The 26353-nt window shown below is 39.7% G+C and overlaps 1 protein-coding gene across 2 annotated transcripts in view; it reads left to right on the top strand.

The window, feature by feature from the left end:
• The window catches only part of Rapgef5 (Rap guanine nucleotide exchange factor 5), a 235875-nt gene that overhangs the window by 34385 nt on the left and 175137 nt on the right, over positions 1–26353 (top strand). For both annotated transcript variants that reach the window (XM_042684977.1, XM_042684978.1), the window contains 4 exons: positions 7207–7257; positions 10391–10497; positions 17724–17845; positions 19869–20037. In XM_042684977.1, coding sequence (XP_042540911.1) covers positions 7207–7257; positions 10391–10497; positions 17724–17845; positions 19869–20037 — 449 coding nt within the window. Of the gene's footprint in view, positions 1–7206; positions 7258–10390; positions 10498–17723; positions 17846–19868; positions 20038–26353 lie in introns of those variants that run through there.

Raw genomic sequence — 26353 nt, 5'->3', positions numbered from 1 at the left:
AGGAATGTGCAGACACAAAGAGACTTTGGCCTAGGGCTGTGTCTAGTATGGCAGGCACATACCATATGACTAGTGCAGGATGGGATATATGAGGAACTGTAGCTTTACTTCTTCACAGGCCAGGTGGAGGCTCATTCTCAGATCTCAGAACTGTGGGTAAATAACTTGTCTCCTTTCTTCAACGGAGTGTATGTGGAAGGTGATATTGGAAGAATGCTCCAGCCCTTTAGCTAAAGTAGGCCAGGAGAGGATTCTGATGCCATTCCCAGTCACAATTATAACCAACTGGGTGCTTGGGGAAGGGAGAGAGTTCAAGTTGGCTCCCAAACAGGTTAATGTAGTTTATCTAAGGCAGGACCTTGGTGCCTACTTATTTGGTTTCTTTAGTTTCCTTTTTTAAACAAACAAACAATTTCCAGGTAGTTCTTTTTTACTTCCAGTCTTGAGAACCATTGGATCTAGTAGTTAGTATTTATGAGGTACCTTATTTTTAAGGTACTGTGAAAACCGAGGGCCTCACTGAGAAGTACCCACAATCCCTTATTTGACTTCTTAAGGCAGTTATATACTCTCCTCATTTTTTTGGTGGGTTTGTTTTTGGAAGAAAGAAAGACCCTATGCTTGGGACTGTGTTTTTTGTTTGTTTGTTTTTGGCAATAGGGCTGTTTTCAATGATAAGTTAGTTTGATGCCTGTAATGATGTCTTGATGGTCCTTTATATTTAAGGGTATGCTGTGTAAATATCTGTGTCTGAATTCTTTTATCTAAAATCAGAGATTAATATATTTTATTTATTCAGTAAATGTGACATACAGGTAATATATTAAAAGACATAATCATAACTAATGGAAGCTTTAATCAATTCAAAAATAACCCAAAACAATGCAAATATTGGATGGATCCCATTTTTTGACCCAATCTGCTATTCTTCTTTTTATTGGAGAATTGAATCCATTAATGTTTAGGATTATTATATGTGTTATGTTTCCTGCCATGTTCTTGATTTCTTGTACTTTGTTTTTTTTCTCTTCCTGTGTTAATCTTCTAGTGATTTTTATCTGGTCTGTTTCTTTGATTTTGATTGTTTTCTTTAGGTTGTATTCCTCCCTTTAGAATTCTTTGTAATGCTGGTTTAGTGATCATGAATTCCTATAATTTTTATTTGTCATGGAAGGTTTTGGTTTCATCATCTAATGCAAATGATAACTTCACTGGGTAGATCAGTCTGGGTTGGCAATTGTTGATCTTCAGTGCTGGGATTATACTATTCCAGGGTCTCCTTGCATTGAGGGTTTGTGTGGGGAAGTGTGCAATGATTCTGATTTTCTTTCCATTGTAATGTAGCTCCTTCTTTAATTTTGCGGCATTTAAAATCAGTTTCTGCTATTTGTGTCTAATGTTTTTACTACCATGTGTCTAGAAGTGTTTCTTCTTGGATCCAGTCTACCAGGTTCTATATGCTTTGGTTAAGCAGTCAGATTTTCTCTCTTAAGAGTGGGGAAGTTCTCAACTATTATTTTACTGAATAGATTTTAGTGCCTTTACTATTAAATTTTTCCCCTCATCAATCTCAATTATGTGTAGATTTGATTTCTTAGCTGAGTCTCCCAATTCCTGCCAATTCCTAGCTCCTCTGTTTTATACTCAACTTCTGAAGTTCTCTTTTCCATTTCACTTATTCTCTTATTCACTTATTCTATGGGTTCCACTGTGGTTTGCATTGTGGAAATTGAACCCTTTATGGTTCTGAGATCAGTTCTCATAGTGTCCATGTCATCTTTTAATACGTTGTATAGCATATCTATTTTTCTTTCTGATTCTTTCTGGTAGTCTTGGATTTTCTTTGTCATTTCTTCTTTGTGCTCTTGAAGTGCATCCTACGGTTTGAACTTGAGGTCTGACATTTGCTTAGGCAAGTATTTTAACACCTGAGTTGTTTCAAATAGGGCTTCATGATTTCGTTCATGCTTGGCCTATACCTCTATGTAGTTGGGAATATAGGTGCAGACTACTTGGCCTTGTGTGTTTGTTGAGATGGAGTCTTAGTAACTTTTTGTCTGGTCTGGCCTCAAACTTTGAACCTCTTAATCTCTACTTCCTAGCTAGGATTACAGATATGAGCCACAATACTTGGTCTATCATATTACTCTTACATACATTCTGTGTTAAAATATACATATATAGAGCAGCAACTAGATACAGGCTTGGTTTATAAACACTGTCAGGTTTCTTAAGTCTAGTCATCCAGATGTAAGAGTTATCTTCTACAAATGCTTACCTCATAGGTTTTTAAGGATTGAGTGTATGCTGCACACAGAATACTTAGCCTTTGGCACAAAGCAGAAGCTCAGTTACCCGTACTTAGTAACATGTGGCATGTTATAAATAGAGTGTAGTCTTAGACTCAGTCAACATTTTGTCTTGGTCCTGGCTCTCACTTTCCAGCTCTAAGCCATTATTAAAATACTCCTTTCTTATCCTCTTATCTGTTCAAATGAGACTGGGTGGGTGTAGTTAGTAAGATGGGAGGTGCTCAGAAAAAGGAGGTGCTCAGGAAGCCTTCTTGTCCCCTTCTTCTTTCTTAACACATCACAAGACAATGAAAAAAAAATACAGTTATAAGAGCAGCACTGACATTGGTGTTGGCAATGCTGTGTTAAGAAAGCATTATTACAGTTGCTTTTGGATTGGATTGGATTGGATGTCATAGGCATATTGCCAGTATTCATTATGCTGAGCTTGATGACTATGATTCTTAAGCCTACAAACTGGCTGAGATACTGGCCTTTTACTTTTGATCAAGGTTTGGTTGAGATGTAAGTTTGTCAGAGGCATAAGAAGGACTTACAGACCTCAAGTCTGCTGGACAGCTTAACAGGTCATGTTTATTCTTTTATTTTCTATTTTCTTAACAAATGTGCCTGCCAGGTACAAAGCTTTGTAAGGATCTCAAGTTACATATTCTACTGTTCAGTATTCATAATTTGCTTGGTCATCCAGAATGAGAAAAAGGACAGTGGCTAGACATGACAGAAGGTTGAATCATGAGTTGAATTCTTGCATTACCCATGAGTCTGGTGGTTCTTATGGGTTCAAGTTAGTGATAGTGCAGTATATACTTCTGTCTCCAGTGAGGTGAGTCAGTCTTTCTCCTTTCATTTCCCTTGCTCTTTAGTGAACTAAAGACTTTCGCTGGATCTAAGGATAGTATTAGGGCATCTTTTGTCCCTCATTTCTGTTTCATAATTTACTGAGATCTTTTTTAACAACTCTGGGGTGAGTTCCATGTTTGGCTCATGGACACTTTGACTAAATTTTAGTGGTTGCCTGACTAAAATAAGTAACATGCATGTGAATCAGTTATCTTTTTGAGTTATGCCATCTTTGTGAATATTAAAGGACTGTAATTTTCTGATACATACTTAAAATATGTAGTTTCTCTTTAAAATATAGTGTTTCTTTTAGAGAAACACTTGTCATGATTCATTAAAATGGAAAGAAGAAAAATTGAACCAAGATCTATTTTTATTCATGTTGTTAATATTTTATGAGTAGAATCAGTGTATCCAGCTTAAACAATCCTAGTCAGCTGAACATAAAGAAGAAAGGGATTAACCACCTCATCTCTTCATTGTATTTATGATATTTTATGGTGAGTGAAAGAAAGCCTTTTAAGAAGAGATGCTGGGAGTGTGTGTGAGGGGGCATACCTGTAATCCCAGCGCTCAGGAAGTCAGGGAAGGAGGATCTCAAGTTTGAGGTCAGTCTGAGCTACATATTGAGATCCTGTCTCAAACAAAACAAAACAAGGTTCTTGGCAATAGTAGACCAGCCATCCAAGCTTACTATAGAGCAAATCAATAGAAACTCAGGATCAAGAAAGATAATTTATAAGTTTAAAATGCTTTTTAGGCTTTAAGGTCTTTTGATAAGAGAATTCTACAAATTAGCGATGGTTTCTTGTTCTTGCGATGGTTTCTGGATTCTCCAAATTCCAGTAAGGAGCACAGTAGATGCTTCATAAATATGAAGTAAATGGAAGCAAATTGCCTTGGGGCTTGCGAGAAGCCCTACAATGCCAAAAGGATAAATGAAACTAGGGGTTCAACCATGTAAAGATGGAATTAAAACAACAGAGTAAGAATATATGAGGGAAAGCCTATTAAAATGATAGAGGGGGTGAATTTTTTATAGTGTTCTTATGACACTCTTGCAGGTAAAAGCTGAAGAGCAGCCCTTGAGGGGGTTGGCTCCTGGGGTTCCTCTCATATGTATGAAATGTCACAGTTCTCTCCTATGTCTGTTAAACCAGAGATGTGGGCAGAACAGTCCTTCAGTTCTTTTTGCCTTATGTGTTTAGCCCTTGCTATTTTTGGTCAGTATTGAAAACTACCATAAAATAGTCTCTATAGAAGTACAGAGTTATGAAAGCTATGCTAACAGCTCAGTACTGAGATTTCCAAAGAGCTCTGTGGTTTTCCCCAGCTCAGCGCAGTCTAGCCAGCTGAGTTTGAGAACGGCTGTCCTAAGTGTTAATGAAACAAAGCTCACCTGGGGGCAGTTAAGAGAGGGCTTCACAGGAGCTTGTGACAACAAATCTAGGAATTGTGCTCTGTAAAAGTCAGGTCTTATTATGTTGCTCTGGTGGCGTCCCTGAGGGCCAGCAGCTTATCTAACACAGTTATCTATTCAGTACAGAAAAGTCCCTCCTTTACCTACTTGCCTTACCAGCCTTTAGAAAAAAAGCCATCCATGGGGGTGGGGGAGCTGCTGTGAAGCGGGATTGTGTGACTGTAACACTAGTGAGGAGATGGCCAGGTTTAGGGTGGCAGCTGAGAAAGGCAAGTGGTTTGTGTTCTTTTGTGAAAATACCCTGCCCGGTTCTGTAGAACTTGTTTCGAAACCCAAAAGCTTTCTCTTGAACTAGATCACGAGAAGAATTTGCTTTGTGAGCTGATTCAGGCTCACAGTTAGATGAGCAATAAAGATGGTCAGTTCTTCATTGATTTTTGCTTTATTGATTTTTTAAAAAATCCTCTCTGTTTAGGGGGAAAATAATTGACCATCATGATTCGTGTTCATGTTATAAATCTGGTGTATATGTTTGCCTTAGGTAGTTCTGTATTTCAATATGTGATTGTATTACAAAATCTTCGAGGACAGAAGCCTGGGAAGGGCTGACTAGATCAGAACAGTGGCAATGAAAAATGACCTGTCTTTCTTATCAAATTTGCTTATTTTCTTTGAAGCAAGTGCAATTCTTCTCTTCCTCCTCCTCCTCCTCTTCCTTCTCCCCCTCCTCCTCTTCTTCTCTTCCTCCTTTTCTCCTCCTCCTCTTCTTCTCCTCCTTCTCCTTCTTCCTTCTTCCTTCTGTGCTGGTCCTGGGTCTTGAACTCAGGACCTGAGCTTTTGTGCTTGAGCCACAGCTTTACTTCTGGCTTCTAGGTGGCTAATTTTTTAATATTTATTTTATTTTATTTTATTTTTTGTTGGTCCTGGGGCTTAAACTCTGGGCTTAGGTGCTTTCCCTCAGCTCTTCAGCTCAAGGCGAGTGCTCTACTGCTTGAGCCACAGTGCTACTTCCTTTCTTTTTTTCTAGTGGTTTATTGGAGATAAGAATCTCACAGACTTTCCTGCCCAGGCTGGGTTTGAACCATGATCCTCAGATCTCAGCCTCTTGAGTAGCTAGGATTACAGGCATGAGCCACTGGTGCCTGGTGGTGGATAATTTTTGGCGGGGGGGGGGGGGGGGGGGGCGGGGGGGGGGAAGGGTAATGATTAATTATGTTTCTGGACTTTCCTACCCTGGCTGGCTTTAAACTATGATCCTCAGAGCTCAGCTTCCTGAGTAGCTAGGGTTATAGAGATGAACCACCCACCAGTGCCCAGCAGTAACAAATTTTTAGCAGAGTAACAGTTGGCGTTTCTGGATAAAGACTTGATAGGTTTAAGTTGAATCTGAAGATAAATAGTATAAGAGCTGGATGGAACAGGGAAAGGACAGAATGGAAATTTTCCTTTTGGGTTAAAGTTTGGTGAAAGATTCTAATGCCAGAAAGCAGTGGCTGCCAGGGAATGTTTTGTAAATTTAGCACATTATTTTAAGAAGTGGAGGCAGCAGGCTAAAAACTTGGGCTCTCAAAAGACTTCAAGCCTGGTAACAAAGGTGGAAAGAGCTTTTAAACATAGGTTGGAAGTTCGGTAAATGTTAGTTTCTCTGTTGGTTTTCCTACACTGCAATGGGAAGTGATAATAGTTCTCCACTGTGCTTAAACAAATGTGGGTGATGGTGCTGCTTCCCAGATTGTTAGGTAGGAAAAATTAGCTCTTACAATTCAAACCATTCAGTAAAACTTTCTCATTTGTATGGATATATAAATAGCTAAACAAATAATGAGAATAAGTAAGGTATTTATGCAAGGTTTTGTGTTGAATGCTGGGCAAGGAAAGCAATGGAAGGGTCAACACTTCCTCCGTGGGGTAAACACCCAGAGAAACACCCCAACCAGGGCACCCAAGGGCTACCATGTGCCTAGTAGCAAAAACCAAGAGCTCAGAAGAGGAACAAACTGCTGTGGGAGGTTGAATCCAGTGGGATTCAGAGAAGCATCTGGTAGAGGGAGGATTTGACCATGGAGAGTGTTGTGACAGAGGCTGGGAGCTGAATGACAGCTGTGCTGACTAGAAGTTCCCTTTAATCAAGGTGGAGAGAGGATACCAGGAGCTTGTGGCAGGCAGGCTGGTCATCCAGGGCCTTGGGCTGACTTGCATAAGCTACACGGGGCCCACTCTTAAGTGGAAGGGTTTGCCTAATCGAAGTTCAAAGGAGAACTGGAATGGGGTGTGCCTGGTTCATAGCTCAGGGATCTACAGGATTCATTGTCCACTGTAATTGACATGACAAAGCATAAAAAATGGAATCCCAATCCTGTTGATAATAAAGTGACCTGCACCAAAACCATGTTCTTGCTGTCCTTCTGTTGGGTGCACTCTCTGGGTGGGTGCTGGTGAAGTCAAGTGTTATGTTCTCTGGTGTGAACATTGGCCATTTCTTTACATTGAGACTAAGAAGACAAATCCATGTGACCCAAGACTTCAGATCTAAGCTCTTCTTCCAGTATGGACATATCCTGGCTGACCACAGTTATATGCATATTTGTTTTCTGTTTGATTCTAATTTGTTTCTTCTTTTTTCTTTTTAAATAGACTCTATCAAGGAGAATTTCCAATCCATACCTTGAACATACTCCTTCTCAGGTAGGACATCTTGATTCTGTCTCAGAATTTTCTATGGCAGTGGTGCAGAATTCTCTTAGCTGTTCTCACTGTCCCTGACCTCACCAAGTTTTGCTGGGTTGCTGCAAGGTCTCCCTCACCAGGAGTAGCCAGAGTGTTTGAGATGCCTTAATAGTGTCACAATTTAAGATATTCATGAAATAGGAACTGTCTACTGCTCCACTTTCCACGTGCTTTACATGCGTGCATTAGTAGTGTGGCAGAGTGAAGGTATAATAAAGTTTTTTCTACATTGATATAAATACCATTTTTTAACAAATAGTGGGTCATATACAGTAAAAGCTTTACATAAGAGAAAATATATATTCAGAGTTATCTATAAGTGGATTATCCATGTACTCATTGATAGAAAAAGATGAGTATACCTTTATCATGTTGTATTAAAGACTTAATGGAAGTTGGGCAATGTTTACTCATGCCTATAATCCTAGCTACTTAGGAGACTAAGATCTGAGGATTGTGGTTCAAAGCTATCCCAGCAGACAAATCTGAGAGACTCATATCTCCAATTAATGAGCAAAAAGTGGGAGGTGGAGCTGTAGCTCAAGTGGTAGAGTACCAGCCTTCAGTGAAGAAGCCAAGCAAGAGTGCAAAGCCTTGAGTTCAAGACCCAGTGTAGAAACAACAAAAAATGCAGTAAACAGAAGACTAAGCTTTCTGAGGCAAGGCCCTTTCCTGCTTTGTGTACTAGTATCTAGAACAGACTTCACACCTGACAGATGCTTATTAAATGTTTCTTGATTTCCAGAGTGAACAAATTCTGTACAATGTCAGGACTAGTGTGTTTGCTAATGCATACCTCTTCTTTGATAACTTTCTGTCATCTGGCTTATTCAAGTTTTGATTTTAACACATAAAATGCATTATTTCCTGCCCTTTTCACTTGCTCCTCAGGTTGTAGTTACGTGATGATATTCACACAATTATAGAAGTATAGGATGGGGTTGACATGCTCCTGTCAAGTCTAAGCTAATATATTAACAATCTGTTTGCTATAACAGAAGATCCAAAATATCCTGTAAGTGTAAAAAGAGTTCATCTAGAGGGCTAGTGTGTGAGTGACTCATTGGTAGAGTACTTGCTTAACATTCACGAGGTACTGGGTTTGGATCCAGGATCACACACACACACAAAAAAAAAAGGCTGGGCACTGGTAGCTCATGCCTATAACACTAGCTAATCAGGAGGCTGAGATCTAAGGATCATAGTTCAGCCCAGGCAGACAAATTTGAGAGACTCCTATCTCCAATTAATCATCAAAAAGCCAGAACTAGAAGTATGGCTAAAATGGCAGAGTGCCATCCTTGAGCAAAAAAACAAAGAGTGAGTGCAAGACCCTGATTTCAAGCCCCAGTGCTGCTAAGAGTGTGTGTGCATATGCGCATACACACACTTGCACATACACACAGATAGACACACACACACACACACACACACACACACACACACAAATATAAATAAAAAGCTGAGCGCCGGTGGCTCATGCCTGTAATCCTAGCTACTCAGGAGGCTGAGCTCTGAGGATCGCACTTCAAAGCCAGCTCAAACAGGAAAGTTCGTGAGACTCTTATCTCCAATAAACCACTAGAAAACCAGAAGTGGTGCTGTGGCTCTAGCAGTAGAGTGCTTGCCTTGAGTTGAAGAGCTGAGGGACAGAGCCCAAGCCCAGAGTTCAAACCCCATGACCGACCAAAAAAGAAAAAATACAAATAAGTTTTTGCCAAGAAATACGTAAAAAGATGTCAGCATGCAACCTTAATGCATAATGATTTCACAAGTAACTTTCAGTTACAAGTGTATTTCAGTCACTCTTTTGCCTGGGAACTGACTTTATGTTGTGGAGGATGGCATAGACAGAGAGAGGAAGGAGTTTATGAAGTAGTTCATAAAGTAGGACCCAGACTTCTCTAGAGCTGAGCATCACCCTCCTTCCTCCAGAAGAGTCAGAGACTTGTGGAGGAATCAGAAGATTAAAAAAGAAGAGAAGTGAAATTTTTTATCTGGTAGATGGGATTGTGAAGGTCTGCAGATGAAACCAGGACATTGAGAACTGACTGTGAGCTCAGCAGCTAGATGAAGCTTCAAAGCAAGCAGTGTCACAGTATGTCATAGGTCAAGATTTTCACTAATAGGGAAAAATACTTTCCCGTCTTCTAAGATCTTTATGTGAATGCATCATCAACATGGCAGCTTTGCTGTGTAAGTGTTCTTTGATTTGCTGCAGTGAAGGAAGCACTATTTTAAAAAATAGTAGATATTTTATGCCAAAAACTTTGTGTTTTAAAAGGATATTATCTGTAATTATAGTTAAGTAAAGCACTTGAGCATTTGGAAAATAGTTATTATAGCTTAATAGCATAAGTGGACCAAAAGCTAAAATAAAATAAGGTAATTATAGGTCTGTAGCTACATAGGCTAAAATGTGTCTCAAGCTTAGAGATTTGGTCAGGATTAATAGATATATATATAATATATATTAGTACTCTATCTATCTATCTATCTATCTGTCTGTCTGTTTGTCTGTCTGTCTGTCTGTCTGTCTATCTATCTTGAAGCAGGTCTTGCTACCACCTTCATCTGGGATGGCCTGGAACCTATGATTCTCCTGCCTCTATCTTCTTAGTAGCTGGAGTTATAGGAATGTGCCATCTCACCTGGCTGGTCTCTGCCACAAATTTTTGATGTTAAAGAATATCTGGTTGGGGGCTGGGAAGGTGGCTCAGTGGTAGAGCGCTTGCCTTGCATGCCTGAGGCCCTGGGTTCGATTCCTCAGCACCACATAAGCAAAAAGAAAAAATGCCGGAAGTGGCGTTGTGGCTCAAGTGGTAGAGTGCTAGCCTTGAGCTGAAGAGCTGAGGGACAGCGCCCAGGCCCAGAGTTCAGGCCCCACGACCGGACCCAAAAAAAAAAAAAAAAAAAGAATATCTGGTTGCAGGGAATGGCTACTCACTTTTAAGCATGAAGTATACACACACACACACACACACACACACACACACACACACACACTCAGAGCATGATATGATATTGAGAGCTCAAAAGTTGTCACATTATGACTCTCCATTTACAGCGAATGTTTACCTTTTCCATTTAGATTTATGGGGAGAACTCATCATGCGCAGGAAGAGCATTGAGGAATATTATTATCGTTCAGGCAGCTGACCTGGTAAAGGACAGAGTGAACCTCAAGGGATTTTACAGGTAACATACTTCCAATACCTTGTCAAAAATTTTCCTTGAATTAAAAAAACAAAAGGAAATCAACCAACAGCCTTTGTTAAAACTGTGGCCTTGAGCAGAGCCAGTCAGGCAGACAATCTTGGTTTCCACAGTGGTGGCCACTGTTATGTTAACCTTAGTTGCATGTTTGCTTTTGCTGCTTCTGATGAGAAGTGATATTTAGTAATATTTTCATGGATGTGTGTAACACTGGAGACTCAAGAAATAGAGGTCTCTTCTTTAGAAACTTGGTCATGCTTTTTTTGTTTTGTTTTTTTGTTGTTGTTTGTTTTTTGTTGGTCCTGGGGCTTGAACTCTGGGCCTGGGCTCTGTCCCTGAGCTCTTCAGCTCAAGGCTAGTGCTCTACCACTTGAGCCACAGTGCCACTTCTGGTTTTCTGGTGGCTAATTGGAGATAAGAGTCTCACGGACTTTCTTGCCCTGCTGACTTTGAAACACTATCCTCAGAGCTCAGCCTCCTGAGTAGCTGGGCTCATGCCAAGCTTGTCAAGCTTTGTCAGTACCTTGACCCTCTATATGAGAACAAGCCTCTGGCTTGACTGCAGTATGGAGTGGGGAAAGGCAGCTCAGTGTGGGATGTTGCTTGTTTGACTGGGCTAGTGAATAAGGGCAGAGATACATAAGAAGGAGAATAAATGAGTAGAACTCTGTGGAACAGTGATACATGCCTATAAACTCAGCTACTCAGAGGCAGAAACTGAGAGGACTGCTGTTCAGTGCTAGCCTGGACAAAAAGCAGATGAGTGAGACCTCATCTCAGACAGTCTGAGCATAGTGGAACATGTTGCAGTCCTAGCTAGTGGTAGGTATAGGTTGAAAGATTGTAGTCCGAGTCAAAAATGTGAGACCCTAACTAATTAAAGTAAAAAGGCTTGAGAGTGTGGCTTAAATGGTAGTGGGGTACTAATACGCCAGCAGAGCCAGTTAACACAAAAGAGTAAGTGAGTAAGTTCATGATCAGTTTAAAAGACCAACTGGGCCTACAGATCACTGATTTTTGCCTTTCCTTTCCCTTTTCTTTTTGTGGGGGTGGCAGTGCTGAATACTGAATACAGTCTTTTGTACATGTAACCTCTACCACTTGAGCTATGCCTTCAGCCCCCCTCTGTTTATTTGTCTGTCTGCTGTTTGTCTCTCTGTCTCTCTGTTATCTATCTATCTATTTTGAAGCAGATCTTGCTGCCACCTTCATCTGGGATGGCCCGGAACCTATGATTCTTGTGCCTCCACCTTCCTAGTAGCTGCAATTATTCCTACAATGTGTCAGCTCACCTGGCTGGTCACTACCACATTTTTGATATTAAAGAATACCTGATTATGGGAAATAGCTACTCATTGTTAAGCATGAAGGAATTTTCTGGTGCATAAAAACCCTCTGTATCTTGATAAAGATAATGATTACATATATGTGTAATTCATACAAATGCATTAATGTGTATAGTTAAGATTTGTATATTTTATTGCACAAGTAAAAATATTACTACAGAAAATATAAATTATGCCTCAATATAAATCGTCTATCTCCAAAAGTAAGGGAATTATTCCCTGAATCCAAGCACAATAGATTTTTTCCAGTTGATGGCTAATGGAAAACCAGAAACATTATGATGAATTTTTCATAAAGCTAAATTTATGTAACTTAAACATTATCCTGAGAACATTTTCAACTGTTGGGTATTGTTTATTCTAAGTACTATTCCAGTGTCATTTCTTTAAGTAAGAAGAGTGATAAAAATGGTAGCTTGGCCAGGCACCAATGGCTCACACCTGTAATCCTAGCTACTCAGGAGGCTGAGATCTGAAGAGCGTGGTTCAAAGCCAGCCCGAGCAGGAAAGTCTGAGACTCTTATCTCTAATAAACCACTAGAAAACTGGAAGTGGCTCTGTGGCTCTAGTGGTAGAGTGCTAGCCTTGAACTCAAGAGCTGAGGGACAGCGCCCAGGCCCAGAGTTCAAGCCCCTCGACTGACCAAAAAAAAAAAAAAGTAGTTTGTTTTCTTTTCATTGTATCTAAGTAATTTTCTTTTCATATCATTCAATATAACCTAATACTTAAACTTAATATAACTTAAATAAAAGGTGGTAATTTACCAACTTACTCTTTCCTTTTTGTTTTTTCCTTTTTTTTGGTAATATTGAGAATAATTTTTTTTTTTTTTTTGGGTCCGGTCGTGGGGCCTGAACTCTGGGTCTGGGCGCTGTCCCTCAGCTCTTCAGCTCAAGGCTAGCGCTCTACCACTTGAGCCACAGAGCCACTTCCGGCTTTTTTCTTTTTGCTTATGTGGTGCTGAGGAATCGAACCCAGGGCCTCAGACATGCAGGGCAAGCGCTCTACCACTGAGCCACCTTCCCAGCCCCTGAGAATAAATTTAGCGTACTAGGCAAGTCCTTTATCACTTGAGCCACATTCTTAGTCCTTTTGCTTTTTAATTTGTTTTAGGGTCTCATGGTTTTGCCTGGCTGGCCTCAGCTGGCAATCCTTTCATCTCTGCCTCCTGCGTAGCTGAGATTACAGGCATGAGCCAGCAGGCCTGTTTCTTTCTTTATATTACCGAATGAAACTATGTGCTCCAAACTTAAGCAACCATGCTTAAACAAATACATGCATTTAAGCAAATACAAAGTGTGAAGAGAAACCATACAATAAACGAACACTTGAAAGTCCTATATTTAATCACATAAGAACTTATGAACCTTTAAAAAAAGACTCTGTTTATATACTAGATACATCTACTCTGTTTACAAACTGTGTTTTTGTGTATTTGGATTCAGGAACCAACTCCAAGGCCCATCCTTTTCCTCTCATTAGAGATGAGTAACATACCACCTAGGAACCAGCACCAGGCCAAGCCAACAGGACAGGCAGCAAGAGGCTGTGGTGGATACATTTGGACTTCATAGAGCACCTCTTTCTCTTTTCCTTTATTTTTATTTTTTCTTTCTTAAAATAGATAATAAATCCAGGTGCTAGTGGCTCACTCCTGTCATCCTAGCTACTGAGATCTGAGGATTGTCATTTGAAGCAAGCCTGGGCAGGAAAGCCCATGAGACAGATCTCTAGTTAACCACCAAAAAGCTGAAAGTGGAGTTATAGCTCAAGTGGTAGAGTGCTAGCCTTGAAGGTAAAAGCTCAGAGACAGTATCCAGGCCCTGAGTTCAAGCTCCAAAATGGGCACACACACACATACTCACACATACATATACCATGATATCAATTTTATATGCATATGACTTTCAGAATCCCAGATTGTATGTATAACTCTGAGCAAGCTCAGAGTTTACACACAAAGGTGTTGGGGCTATCATGGTCTCAGCTCTTTTTGTTGTTGTGATCTCTATGGATATAGGCGGAAAGGACCTTGGAGATCGATGCATATCCAATGCAGTTCATGCAACAGAACCATCCACCCAATTTGGAGTATGTTGAAGACATAGTGGGAGCAGGGCTGGGTGAAGCATGTGCTTTGCTCTGATGGGGCAGAGTGGGTTTCTTTTGTGATCTAAGGACTGATGACCTTTCTGGGTTTGAATATGAAGTGCTAATATGACTGCCTAGAGGGATCATTTTATTTGTCTAGAAGTAAATTGAGGTAAAATGTCTCATGTACTACCTGAGAATTACCTTTGAATATGCTGAGGAGCCTTCTGTTTATTTTGTACTACAGAGAGTCATGCTAATTTCTGAGATTTCATTTCCTTTGCACAAATAAATCACTGAATGCCACCACCCCATTTATGTTTGAAGTTACCACGAGTTAATTGCTAAAAGAGTAATGTGAGACAGGAGGAGGCCAAGAAAGGCCAGGTAGTCTCTATTCCAGAGATTGGTGAAGTTGATGTTTTGCCAGAGCAATGGCATGGGTTTTGTGGCTTGTCACTTCCATAGGTTAGTGTTCCTACCTGGTATCTCAAGTATAGTTAGATCCACTTGTCCTCAGAACAGCTCTGGATGGAGTGCAGGACTGAAAATAGCCTGCGCATATGAACTGCCATCAGCTTTTAGATTGCTCTTCCAACCATTTACTTCCCTGCGGCTCTTGTCCTGCAGATTTAGATATTTTTACTAGATTGGGCACTGATAGTAACATGCAGAGGCAGCTCACCTTCACATAGCTGTTTGTGGGATATGAATGGCTGTGTTTCTCACTGCCTCTAACATTTTCTCTGGTAGGAAAAAATTCAAAGTGTACTTGATATAGTTAGGGGATGGTGTACAATTGAAATAGCAGCATCTCTGAGTGTGGGGCTCTTATTCATGAGGGTTGTCATGGCAATACTGTGTGTTAAGCATATTGGCTCAGCGCCCTGCACCCAAAACAGGGTGAGCCTCTCCCAATAAGAATGGAAAGCTGGGGGTTAGAGGTTTTGGTGGTCACCAACATTGCCTGAGAGCCAGTGAGGTATAAGGTCCTTGGGTCCCATGCAGCATGCAGTTTTGTTGAATCAAAATCAACATTTTGGCCAGACCCTCCCACTCCAGGAGACTCCAGCAGTTTTAAGAAGGCTTACTCCAGGAAGCTTCATCCTTGTCATCTGTTATTTCTACCTAGCTACCGTTTGCAGTTACTTTAGCCAGTGTTTCATTGTGTGTTTTGTGTTCCTGCTGATCTCAGGTGCTCAGAGCAAGCTGAGCCATACTGTTTTGTGCATAGAAATGATGATATAGTATATAATCCATTTGTAGAATAAAAGCTCTTTTAGAACCCAAGATGCTGGCTTAATTGAGGGAGGCATTGAAGATTTAACTGATTAATACTTTGAACCTTTAACATGAAAGGTGTCCTACTGAATTAGAAGTTAATATTGACTATTTGGTGAAATGGCCTGTTTATTGTCATAGGTTGTCTCATTCTGCTTAAAAAAAATCAATATATTTGACTGTTAATCTTTCTGTTATTCTAACACTTACCTGCAACTGAACATGTCTGGAATTGGCTTACTTTAATTGCCTTGGAATTTCTTTGAAATTGTGTTGCTTTACCAAAAAAAATTTCATGGAAAGCATATCTATGTATTTCTATAGAATATTTGACCAGCTTTTTCACCAGCAGTGTTTATTCCCTTATTTTCTTCACCCTACAAAATGTAGCAGCTCATGGCAGTCTTCTTATTGCTGATTGCAGTGTGATTCCAAGGTATTTATATCTGTACCGATCACAAGAGATAGCAAAATGGTTATGTGTGTTAAAAAGACAAAAGTGACATTTCTGAGCTCTTAAATATTGATTATAGAAGCTGGGAGCTGTGGGCACATGCCTATAATCCTAAATATTCAAGAGGCTGAGGTCAGAGGGTCACAGTTTGACGCCAGCCTGGGATGGAAAGTTTCTAAGACTCTTATCTCCAGTTAAGCACCAGAAAACTGGAAGTGGAGCTGTGGCTCATGAGGTAGAATGCTAGCCTTGAGCAAACTCAGTGATAGTGCCTAGGCACTGAGTTCAAGCCCTATCACCCATTAAAAAAAAAAAGATTATAAAGATCCCTGTTCCATGATGCATCCTTCTCTCTGTCTCTCTGTCTCTCTCTGTCTCTGTCTCTGTCTCTGTCTGTCTGTCTGTCTGTAGAAGGATGAAATCCCATGACATTTCTGAGAATGTAAAAAGCCTATTTCAAGGCTGGGGATATAGCTCAGTGGTGGAGCTATTGTCTAGCCTAGGCAAGGCCCTGGGTTTGATTCTAGCACTGTGAAAAAACAAAAAGTGTATCTCAGAATTTTTTTTTCTTATAAAGCTTATAAGCTGGAAAATGGGGCATAAAATAGGGCTTGTAATTCTCACTCTGTGGCATTTTTAGACTTAGTATGTTTCAAAACTAATTTGAGATTTTTCTGTGTGCTGTTAATGGAATCCAACACACATCTGATTTATGATCTAGGCTATCTAGGCTGCTTGACCGGATTGCTTAGATTATATTAAAAAATTAACAACCAAATTTATCATTTTTGAAACCAGTTTTAATCTTAGAAAAGAAGCAAACAAAGCTACATTCCCACTGGCTATGGTCTCACATTAGTCTAATCTTCGCAGACTCATTTTATTTTCAAAGGAACTAGATTAAAATGTATACACATTTAGAAATTTTATCACTGATACCTTGACTTACCATTCTGCTTGGTTGGTAAATTTATTTTCTCATTCAGATGAACATTCTGAGAAATCACCATGTGCTGTGGACTATTCTAATTGTTGGGAGTTAATAGTGAGGTATAGAAAGTCCCTGTTCTCAGGAAAATTCTTTACTAGTGCTGCAAGCAGACTGATTCATTTGGAAAGATGTGTGTGATTACTATGTGTTTCAAAAGTATAAGAGAATTTGACTTTTAACCTTAAGAAAGTGATACTTACTTTTGTCATACTTTTTTTTTATTGTAAAGATACTATACAGAGGGTTACAGTTACGTGAGTGAGGTAATGAGTATACTTCCTCTTGAACATTGTTACCCCCTCCATTGTTTTCCTCCTACCATCCCCTCCCTCCCTACCTTCCCCGAGGTTCTTTTTTTTTTTTTGATTGTGATTAAGTGATTACATAATTTCCGGAATTTCACAGTATTGTGGAATAATGATGCTCATTTAAAGTCACAAGTTCATTCTAACTTTCCTGGAGCAAATTGTCTATCACAGTCTGTAACATATAACGGTGTTCACATGTTATACACCATACATGTGATCAGCAGTACGGGGATATTTAGTAGTGGTTCAACCAGATGAGTGGGAGTTCTTTCTTTTTTAAGTCCTGTTAGTTTTGTCGTATCACCTAACATTTTGGATTTAGCATCCACTTATCAGGGAGACCATGTACTGTTTGTCTCTTCGCTCTTGGCTTACCTCGCTCAACATGATTCCTTCTAGCTCCATCCATTTCCCTGCAAATGCCATTATTTTGTCATTTCTAGTGGCTGCATAATATTCCATTGTGTGTAGATACCACAATTTTTGGATCCATTCATCTGTGGTGGGACATCTGGGTTGTTTCCATATCCTAGCTATTGTGAACAGTGCTGCAATAAACATGGAGGTGCATGTGTCCTTGTATATTGGTTCCTGTTGTTCAGGGTAGATGCCTAGAAGTGGTATTGTCATACATTTTTATAAGAGCAAGAACACAAAATGAGTAGTACTAATTATCAGTTTGTGTGGGAAGAATTTTGGGGGCAAGAACATCTCTGAATGGTCTTCCTGTCATCTAGGAGAAGTTGTGTGGGGTCGGAACTCGTGGACTGGCTTCTGGAACACTGTCCTTTTGTCCAGTGCAGATCTATGGCCATTGGTGTGTGGCAGCTCCTGCTGGACATGGGAATTATGTCATCAGGTTAGTATTACATTTTTCCCCACCAGACCAGGACTCAAACTCACCACCTAAGCCACACCTCCAATCCCCAGTGTTACATATTTTGAAGGCATCTCATTTTTTTGAAGTTATTATACCAAAGTATACTTGATTTTCTAGAGGGAATTACAATCTGGATGGAGATTACTTTTGAAGGCAAATGTTCATATTCTTTATTTTGTAAGAGTGAGAGGTCGTCTGTTGATTCATTTGTTTCTCCTACACTTTCAGTAAAAATACTTAAGTACTTGTTGGTTTATAAATTATACCTGTGAAATTGTCCCCCCAGTCTTCTCTACTAAACTTGCTGGGCACAAACTTTTAAAAATCAATGATATCTTTAGCTGCTCTAATTGTGTGATTTTTCCTTGCTGTACTTAGAGCAATCATCAGAAGCTTGATTTTTCAAGTGAGATGTGTATACATTTTAATTGACTAATCATGAACACTTGGAGACATGACTTTTGAAGATTAGCTGTTTAAACAAGAGCAGAACATGGATGTTAACTAGTAACTAAAATAAATAGGGATACCTCTTTTCTTTACTGAGCCCAGCGACTTGAAGGGATAAGAAGCTGGAGCAATGTGGATTCTTTATTTAGCTCAATTTAGAAAATGCTGGGTGGTCACTGAAAAAACTCCTTTTTTTTTTCTTTTTTCTATAGGTGATAAATATTGAGAGCATACCCCTAGTCCATTTGAACATTACAGATGGGGATATGTTGCAATCTTCTTAGACAGTCAATAATACCTAGCACCTAATACTCTTAACAAGAAAAATCAGTTAACTACCTTTGACGGATGGAGGTATTATTAGCTTACTTGCTAGACTCAGAGTTCTAGTTAGCAAAACATTTTGTGTTAATGTTCTTATGAAAAGGTCTCCAACTTTTCATTCCTTTTAAACAATACTACCCTTTGGCAGTATTGACATTTTGAGTTGGATAATTCTTTGTGGTAGGGACTTTTCTGCACATTCCAAGATTTTTAGTTAGCTTCCTTTTCTTTTACCTTCTAGATGGCAAGAGTACTCTTATGCCTCTTAAAACATCCCCAAATGTCTCTAGACATCACTAAGTGTCCCCTGAGGGAAGTATTATCACTACCAGTTCCTGTTCACTAATTTGTGAGATAAAACATATCATGTATTTGTGTCACTAAAGAAATTAACTATTAAAAAATTTTTTTTGGTTGTGGAGCCTGAACTCTGGGCCTGGGCACTGTCCCTCAGCTCTTCAGCTCAAGGCTAACACTCTACCAATTGAGCCACAGTGCCACTTCTGTCTTTTTCTGCCTATGTGGTGCTGAAGAATCGAACCCAGGGCCTCATGCATGTGAGGCACATACTCTACCACTGAGCCACCTTCCCAGCCCTGAAATTAACTATTTTTAGTTTGTTTCAAGACATTAAAAAAATTAACTATAAATGAAATGCCTCATGCCTGAAATCCCAGCTTCTCAGGCATCAGAGATAAGGGAGGATTGTGGTTCTAGGCCAGCCAGGCAAAATATTAGTGAGACCCCATCTCAACCATATGCAGACATGGTGTTTCATGCCTACACAACTATGCCTGTAATCCCAGCTCTGAGCAAAAATAGAAGACCCTGTCTAAAAAGTAACTTAGAGCCAAAAGGGTTGGAGGCATGGCTCAAGTGGTAGATGACTTGCCTAGCAAGGGCAAGTCCCCGAGTTCAAACCTCAATACTGCCCACCCTCCCACAAAAATTACCACTTTATTAAACTGATACTAATTTCATCAACACTTGTTTCTGAAGCAGAAAAATTACAAAGTATGTGTGAATATGCTGGGCAGAGCTACAGAAAAATAAAAATAGACTAGCTAGTAAATCCTTTTTAATTCAATGAAATTTCAAATATGAATGAACTTAGAATATGTAGCCATAGTCTCACCTCTGGCTTTTGCCAAATTGGGTTTTCAATTTATTTCGTGATTTATAAGTCTAAAGAATAAGCATTTTTGTTTTGTTTGTGTCTTTCAAACAGTGGACCAGCATCTGTACTTTCAAGATACTTATGTTTTCTACCAGTTTTCATCTGATGAATGCAGCTACTTGTACTGTGAATTTGAAAGGGAAGAAGAATGGCAAAATGGTGTCAAGCTGTTGCTGCAACTTGTGCCTCTGATTCCAGCAAGAGCAGGCGTCTGTGAGCTGTAAGTAGATGCTATCCCATGCTGCTGTTAGTCTTACTCAGAGAGCATTTGCTGAGTCCAGCAACTGGGCCTGCTCTGTAAGATTGCTATCTTGTTTAAGAGACAGTTGAACTGATTCAGGTGTTCGTGGCTCACATGTATAATCCTAGTTATTCAAGAACCTGAGACCTGAGGAATGAGTTTCAAAGCCAGCCTGGTCAAGCTTTGAAACATCTCCATTTAAGCACCAAAAAGCTAGAAGTAAACCTGTGGCTCAAGTAGTAGAGCACCAGGCTTGAGCAAAAAAGCTAAAGGACTAGCACATACTAAAAGAAGAAACAATTGTACTGTCCTTGTTTTTTAGAAGTTAAGTTCAGAAGATAAAATAAATTACTCCAAAGTAACTGAACCTGATATTCAAAGTAACTGATCCAGACGTCCAGATCCCACCAGCTGTACCATGCTGCTTCTAATTCACCATCTCTAGATGAGTACATGATCTAAATCAGAAGTAAATGTGTGGGCGTAAGATATAATGAAACAATAACTCACATCTTACCCACTATCCAAGTCGTGACTTTGTTAAGAAGGGGACGAACAAATCTTTATGAAAATAATCTAGGAATGGCATTTGGCACATGAAAACATGTGAATCATTATATGAAAATACTGAATCATTGTATGATTAAAATTAGTTAAAATTCTTTAGATGAGGCTCAGGAACAGGACTTGAGTCATGATAATGAAGATTCGGACATGCTTTTGTTTATCCTTGGTAATATTACCAACTTTATTTCGGGAATATGAATTGCAATTAAAATGTCAATTGAAAATGTCTATATATGTGTAACACTCAGGTTTCAAAATCCTGTTTTGTGTTCTTCATTCTTTCTATTTTGTGATAGGGGCAAAGTAGAATTGTTTTCATTTATTCAGTAAGAAAGTAGGCTTTAGCTGGGCACTGGTGGCTCATGCCTGTAATCCTAGCTACTCAGTAGGCTGAAATCTGAGAATCACTGTTCAAAGCCAGCCCTGGCAAGAAAGTCCATGAGACTTTTTTTTGGGGGGGGTGGGGGGAGGTCCGGTCGTGGGCCTGAACTCTGGGCCTGGGTGCTGTCCCTCAGCTCTTCAGATCAAGGCTAGTGCTCTACCACTTGAACCACAGTGCCACTTCTGGCTTTTTTTTCTGCTTATATGGTGCTGAGGAATCGAACCCAGGGCCTCATGCATGCAAGGCAAGCGCTCTACCAGTGAGCCATCTTCCCAGCCCCCATGAGACTCTTAATCTCCAAAATGGCACTGTGGCTCAAGTGGTAGAGCTGAAGAGCTCAGGGACAGTGCTCAAACCCAAAGTTCAATCCCCATGACCAACAAAAAGACAGAAAGAAAAAAGAAAGTAGGCGTTAAGAGAAACACCTATGTGACCATAACAATCATAAGTCAGCTAAAAAATGGCAATACTAAATAAGTAACAAGGCAGGTTTTTTTTTGTTTTTTGTTTATTTTTTTTTGTCAGTGATAGGGCTTAAACTCTGGGCCTGAGCACTGTCCCTCAGCTCTTCAGCTCAAGGCTAGCACTCTACCACTTGTGCCACAGTGCCATTTCCGGCTTTCTGGTGGTTTATTGGAGACAAGACTCTCACAGACTTTCTTGCCCGGCTGGCTTTGAACCACAGTCCTCAGATCTCAGCCTCCTGAGTAGCTAGGATTATAGGCATGAGCCACCGGTGCCCTGCCAAGGCAGTTTTTAGCAAATGAAAAGTTCTAGAATATTAATGCAACACTTTTGATAGAAAGGTTTATTATAGTTGGGAACCAGGGGCTTATATCTGTAATCCTAGTTACTCAGGGGCTGTGACCTGAGGATCAAAGTTCAAAGCCAGCCTGGTCAGACAAATCCAAGTATCTTGTAAATCTTACATTCCATAATGTTTCACTTCAGAAGGATTGCATAGACCAATTATGATATTATTCTAGTTTTATAAAGTGTGGAAACAAAAGCACAGAGATCAGGTAACCTAAGACTATTGCATGTGACCAAATTGAGTCTTCGTGTTTGATCTATGACTGTCTAGCTGTGATACTTCTGCTTTTAACACTTGCTACGATATCTTCAGAAGTTATGAGGTCATTCTGACATTGCTTCTGAGAGATTATAAATAAAATTTATGGAAGTATTAGCTTGAACTGTTAAACATTCCCTACCACAGTTTACAGAAAGTCTTGCAGTGCTAAAGCAAATTCAGATGTCACTCAAGCAGGCCTGGAGTATTGGAAATGTTATTTATTTGTAAATGAATTCTTATTCTAAATATAGGACAGAAATGCCCTAAGAAGAGTCAAAGAGCATTTCAGAAGCTTTTCTTTTCTTTCTTTCTCTTTCTTTCTCTCTCTCTCTCTTTCTCTCACTACTCTTCTCTTTCTCTCTCTCTTTTTCTCTCTTTCTCTCTCTTTTTCCTCTCTTCTTTCTCTCTCTTCTCTCTCTCTTTCTCTCTCTCTTTCTCTCTTTCTCTCTCTCTTTCTCTCTCTCTCTTCTCTCATCTCTTTCTCTCTCTCTTTCTCTCTCTCTTTCTCTCTCTTTTCTTTCTTTCTCTCTCTCTTTCTCTCTCTCTTTCTCTCTCTCTTTCTCTCTCTCTTTCTTTCTCTTCTTTCTTTCTTTCTTTCTCTCTCTCTTCTTTCTTTCTTTCTTTCCTTTCTTTCTTTCTTTCTTCTTTCTTTCTTCTCTTCTCTCTTTCTCTCTTTCTCTCTTTCTCTCTTTCTCTCTTTCTCTCTTTCTCTCTTTTCTTCTTCTTTCTTTCTTTCTTCTTCTTTCTTTCTTTCTTTCTTTCTTTCTTTCTTTCTTTCTTTCTTTCTTTCTTTCTTTCTTTCTTTCTTTCTTGTACTAGTACTGGGGCTTGAATTTAGGGCTTCTTGCTCTCTCTCTTGGCTTTTTCACTCAGGGCTGGAAACCTACTATTTGAGGCACACCTCTACTTCTGGCTTTTTGTTGGTTAACTGGGGGTAAGAGTCTTACAGACTTTTCTGCCCAGGCTAGCTTCAAACTGTGATCCTCAGATCTCAGCCTCCTGAGTAGTTAGGATTACAGCTGTGAGCCACCAGTGCCTAACTATCTCAATAAACCTTAATGAGTTCTTTAAGGCACAAAATACTTCCAACTAGAGATAGTTTCGATGGGTAGGGTCTAAAAGTCTCTATCAGCTCTTTCAAGCATGTCCTGTCCTACAGAAGATGCAGATGTGGGCACCCCCATTGGTACACTCTGATTAATGGGGACAAGAGGGCAAGTAGTCATGATTTAACTCTTATTTCCTTCCCCCTACATAGACCGCAACTTGGAATACCCATGCCTGTTATGGGAGAAATCATGAAACTAATTTGTAAAACTGAAAATAATTTATGAATTCCAGATTGCTCACAGTCCTTTGTCACACTGTTCACACTATTAGTACAAACATTAGGCCCTAGAGTTAAGAATCACTATATATACCATGGTGTATTTACCCGCAATTATTTTCAGTTGTGTAAATATATATATTTTGGGAGATTGATCACCAACTTCTACAGATAGGCTATCACTGGGAACATAACAGGCTGTCTGTCCTTATTGTATTATGAAGTATAGGAAGATAAAATTACTGAACTACCCCAAGTTTCTTTTTACCTCATACTAGAATTTTAAACCAGTTTTTTTCTGTAATGATAGAATGGTTTTGGAGGTGAATTTTGGAAGGGCATGGTTTAGGCTCTTCACACTGGAAACAACTGTGGCCAGATTGAAAAAAGAAAAAAACTGCTCAGGAACAGTGTCCTCTTTTAGTTGTGTCCTCGTTCAGTTGTGTGGTTGCAACCCTTCCCAGGTTTCCATCTGCTCCTGCCCTCTGCTCTGACCTCTTGGTTCTAGCCTTTCTGCTCACACTGATCTTTCTGTCTCCTCTGCCTCTTTCCTTCCTACTGAAATTCTACCCGTCCCTCAAGGGGGAGCCCAAGTCCTTCCTCAACCACAAAGCTTCCTCGGTGTCCTTGATGTCCCTGATCTGTGTTGATTTTGCTTTTGATAACATACTGCTTTTGTTCTTTGTATTTTTAATAATCTATTCTCCCATACCATTCTTAGCCCTGTGTTACTTCATTTTTATCCATTGTATCCTCTGAAGTCCTATGGATTCTTACATTCTCTGTCCATTTATGAGCTAAAACCTCATCTTGTAGCCATGTTGGCAATCCTTTAGATATTTGAAAACCATAAACTCTACTACATATATGGTTTCAAATTAAGTCCCTCTAATTTGCCATCTTATTTTAAGTATCTTTAAACTAATGCAAGAAAACCATTTACTGTCTCTTTGTAAACATACTTCTTTCCTGTACAAATATATTTTCTAGAAAGAAAAAATGTAATGACGAGTTTTTTCTTTTGGAAAAGAGAGATGGAGCTGCTGGAAGTTTCCAGGGTAGTTTGAGGAAAGTAATACCCTTTTCTATTCAAAACAGTTTTTTTTTGTTGTACATTTTTTATTGTAAAAATGCTGTACAGAGGGGGTTACAGTTACATGAACAAGGTAATGAGTACATTTCCTATTGAGCATTGTTGCCTCCTCCTTTGTTTTCCCCCTACCATCCTTTCCCTACCAACTCTACAACTACCCTCCCCACCCCACCTTGCTGAAGTTGTAAAGTTCATTTTCAACATAGTGTTTTGTACATTTCATTGTTACAATGGGTCAACCAGTATCAAAACAACGTTAATAGCCAAATTGAGTGGATAATTCAAAAGGAGTGAATTGGTTGTCAAATGTGCCATCTTTGGAAAAGATAACGGTCATGCCTCATTTAAACTAAAAGCCAAGTCAAGTTAGCTAGAATGTACTTTTTCTAACTATCTCAGTCTCCTGTGGCTTGGATGGCAGGTCCATACTAATATACCCAGCTATTGGTTGGGATGGGGTCTTGCAGATGTTTTGCCCGGGCTGGCCTCAAACTGGAATTCTCTGGATTTCTACTTTGTAACTATCTACAATTATAGACATAAGCACCCGGCACCTAGTCTAACTTTTCTTTTTTCTTTTGAATGGGAGGAGGGGGAGAATCCATGAAGAACGAAAAGTGTAAAATAAGGCAGCCTAATAATTCTTCATGTCTAGTGAAGTGTTTCTCCACAACAAGAACTTGTTTGAGGATTTAGACTGTGGGAACTGACTATTTCATTGGCTGTCATTATAAGCAGCTTCCAGCTTGCTTGGGTAGAGGGCTTGGTCTGTTATAAGTCTTGGACACACAAATTTGTGTCCTTTCAGTTATAGAGCACTCAACATTAACATTGTTATTGAACTATGTTAATTTCTAAAGGCTCCTCTTATTTAGCTCAGCCTATACTCAGATGTGTAAGAAAAACGTAGTTTCTGTTATCTTTCTCTGTGGGATATCTCTATCCAGTAGGGTAGCCAGAGAAGAGTAAAAGAACTCTCTAATTTCATCCAGTCTAGTAGCATTATTCTGATAGTCTAATACAATGATTTTTAAAGATCTTCATGTGTGTGTGTGTGTGTGTGTGTGTGTGTGTGTGTGTGTGTTTGTGCACGTGCGTGCTTGTGCATGCACATGCATATGCATGTGCCAGTCCTGGGGCTTGAAATCAGGGCCTAGTGCTGTCCATAAGCTCTTTTTTTTTTTTTTTTTTTCTAAATGCTAGTGCTCTACCACTTGAGCCACAGCTCCACTTCTGGTTTGGTAGTTAATTGAAGATAATTGTATCACAGGCTTTATTATCTGAAGCCAGCCTAGGCTTTGATCTGTGGTCCTCAGATCTCAGCCTTCTGAGTAGCTAAGATTATAGACATGAGCCACTGGTCCCTGGCTTCAAGTCATCATTAAACTGCTTTTCATGCTTTGTACTGGAGCTTAGGGTGCTGATACTGCTTCTAATTCTGACTAGACAACCTCTTGTATGTGGTGAGTATTGTGGACCTCTTGGCTTTGACAGAGGAGAGGTGGGAGGCTCTCACGTCAGAGCAGACACCTTTCTCCATGGAAAGCAATCATTCCATGAACACAAGTCTCCCATGTTGCCAAATACAGTGGTCCAATTTCAGTCCTTTTCTTACTTACTCCACATGCCAGTAGCATTAGGCACAACTGCTCATGCCTTCTGGAAGCAGTCTTCTCACTTGGTGCCTGGGATAACATTTGTTGGCTTTTCTATTTCACTGGCTTCACTTTTTCAGGTTCTGTTGATTATCATTGTTTTTCCTGATTCTATTCAACACAGGTCTAAATGATGTGACATCTGAAGCCTGCCTGGCTGATTCTGAAGGGACTGCCTCTCAGGACCTTGTGCTTG

The sequence above is a fragment of the Dipodomys spectabilis genome, unplaced genomic scaffold (genome assembly GCF_019054845.1).
Source record: "Dipodomys spectabilis isolate Male_0828 unplaced genomic scaffold, ASM1905484v1 ptg000092l, whole genome shotgun sequence".
Lineage (NCBI taxonomy): Eukaryota > Metazoa > Chordata > Mammalia > Rodentia > Heteromyidae > Dipodomys > Dipodomys spectabilis.
The sequence above is the reverse complement of the archived record's forward strand: the minus strand, read 5'-3'. Positions and strand labels throughout refer to the sequence as shown.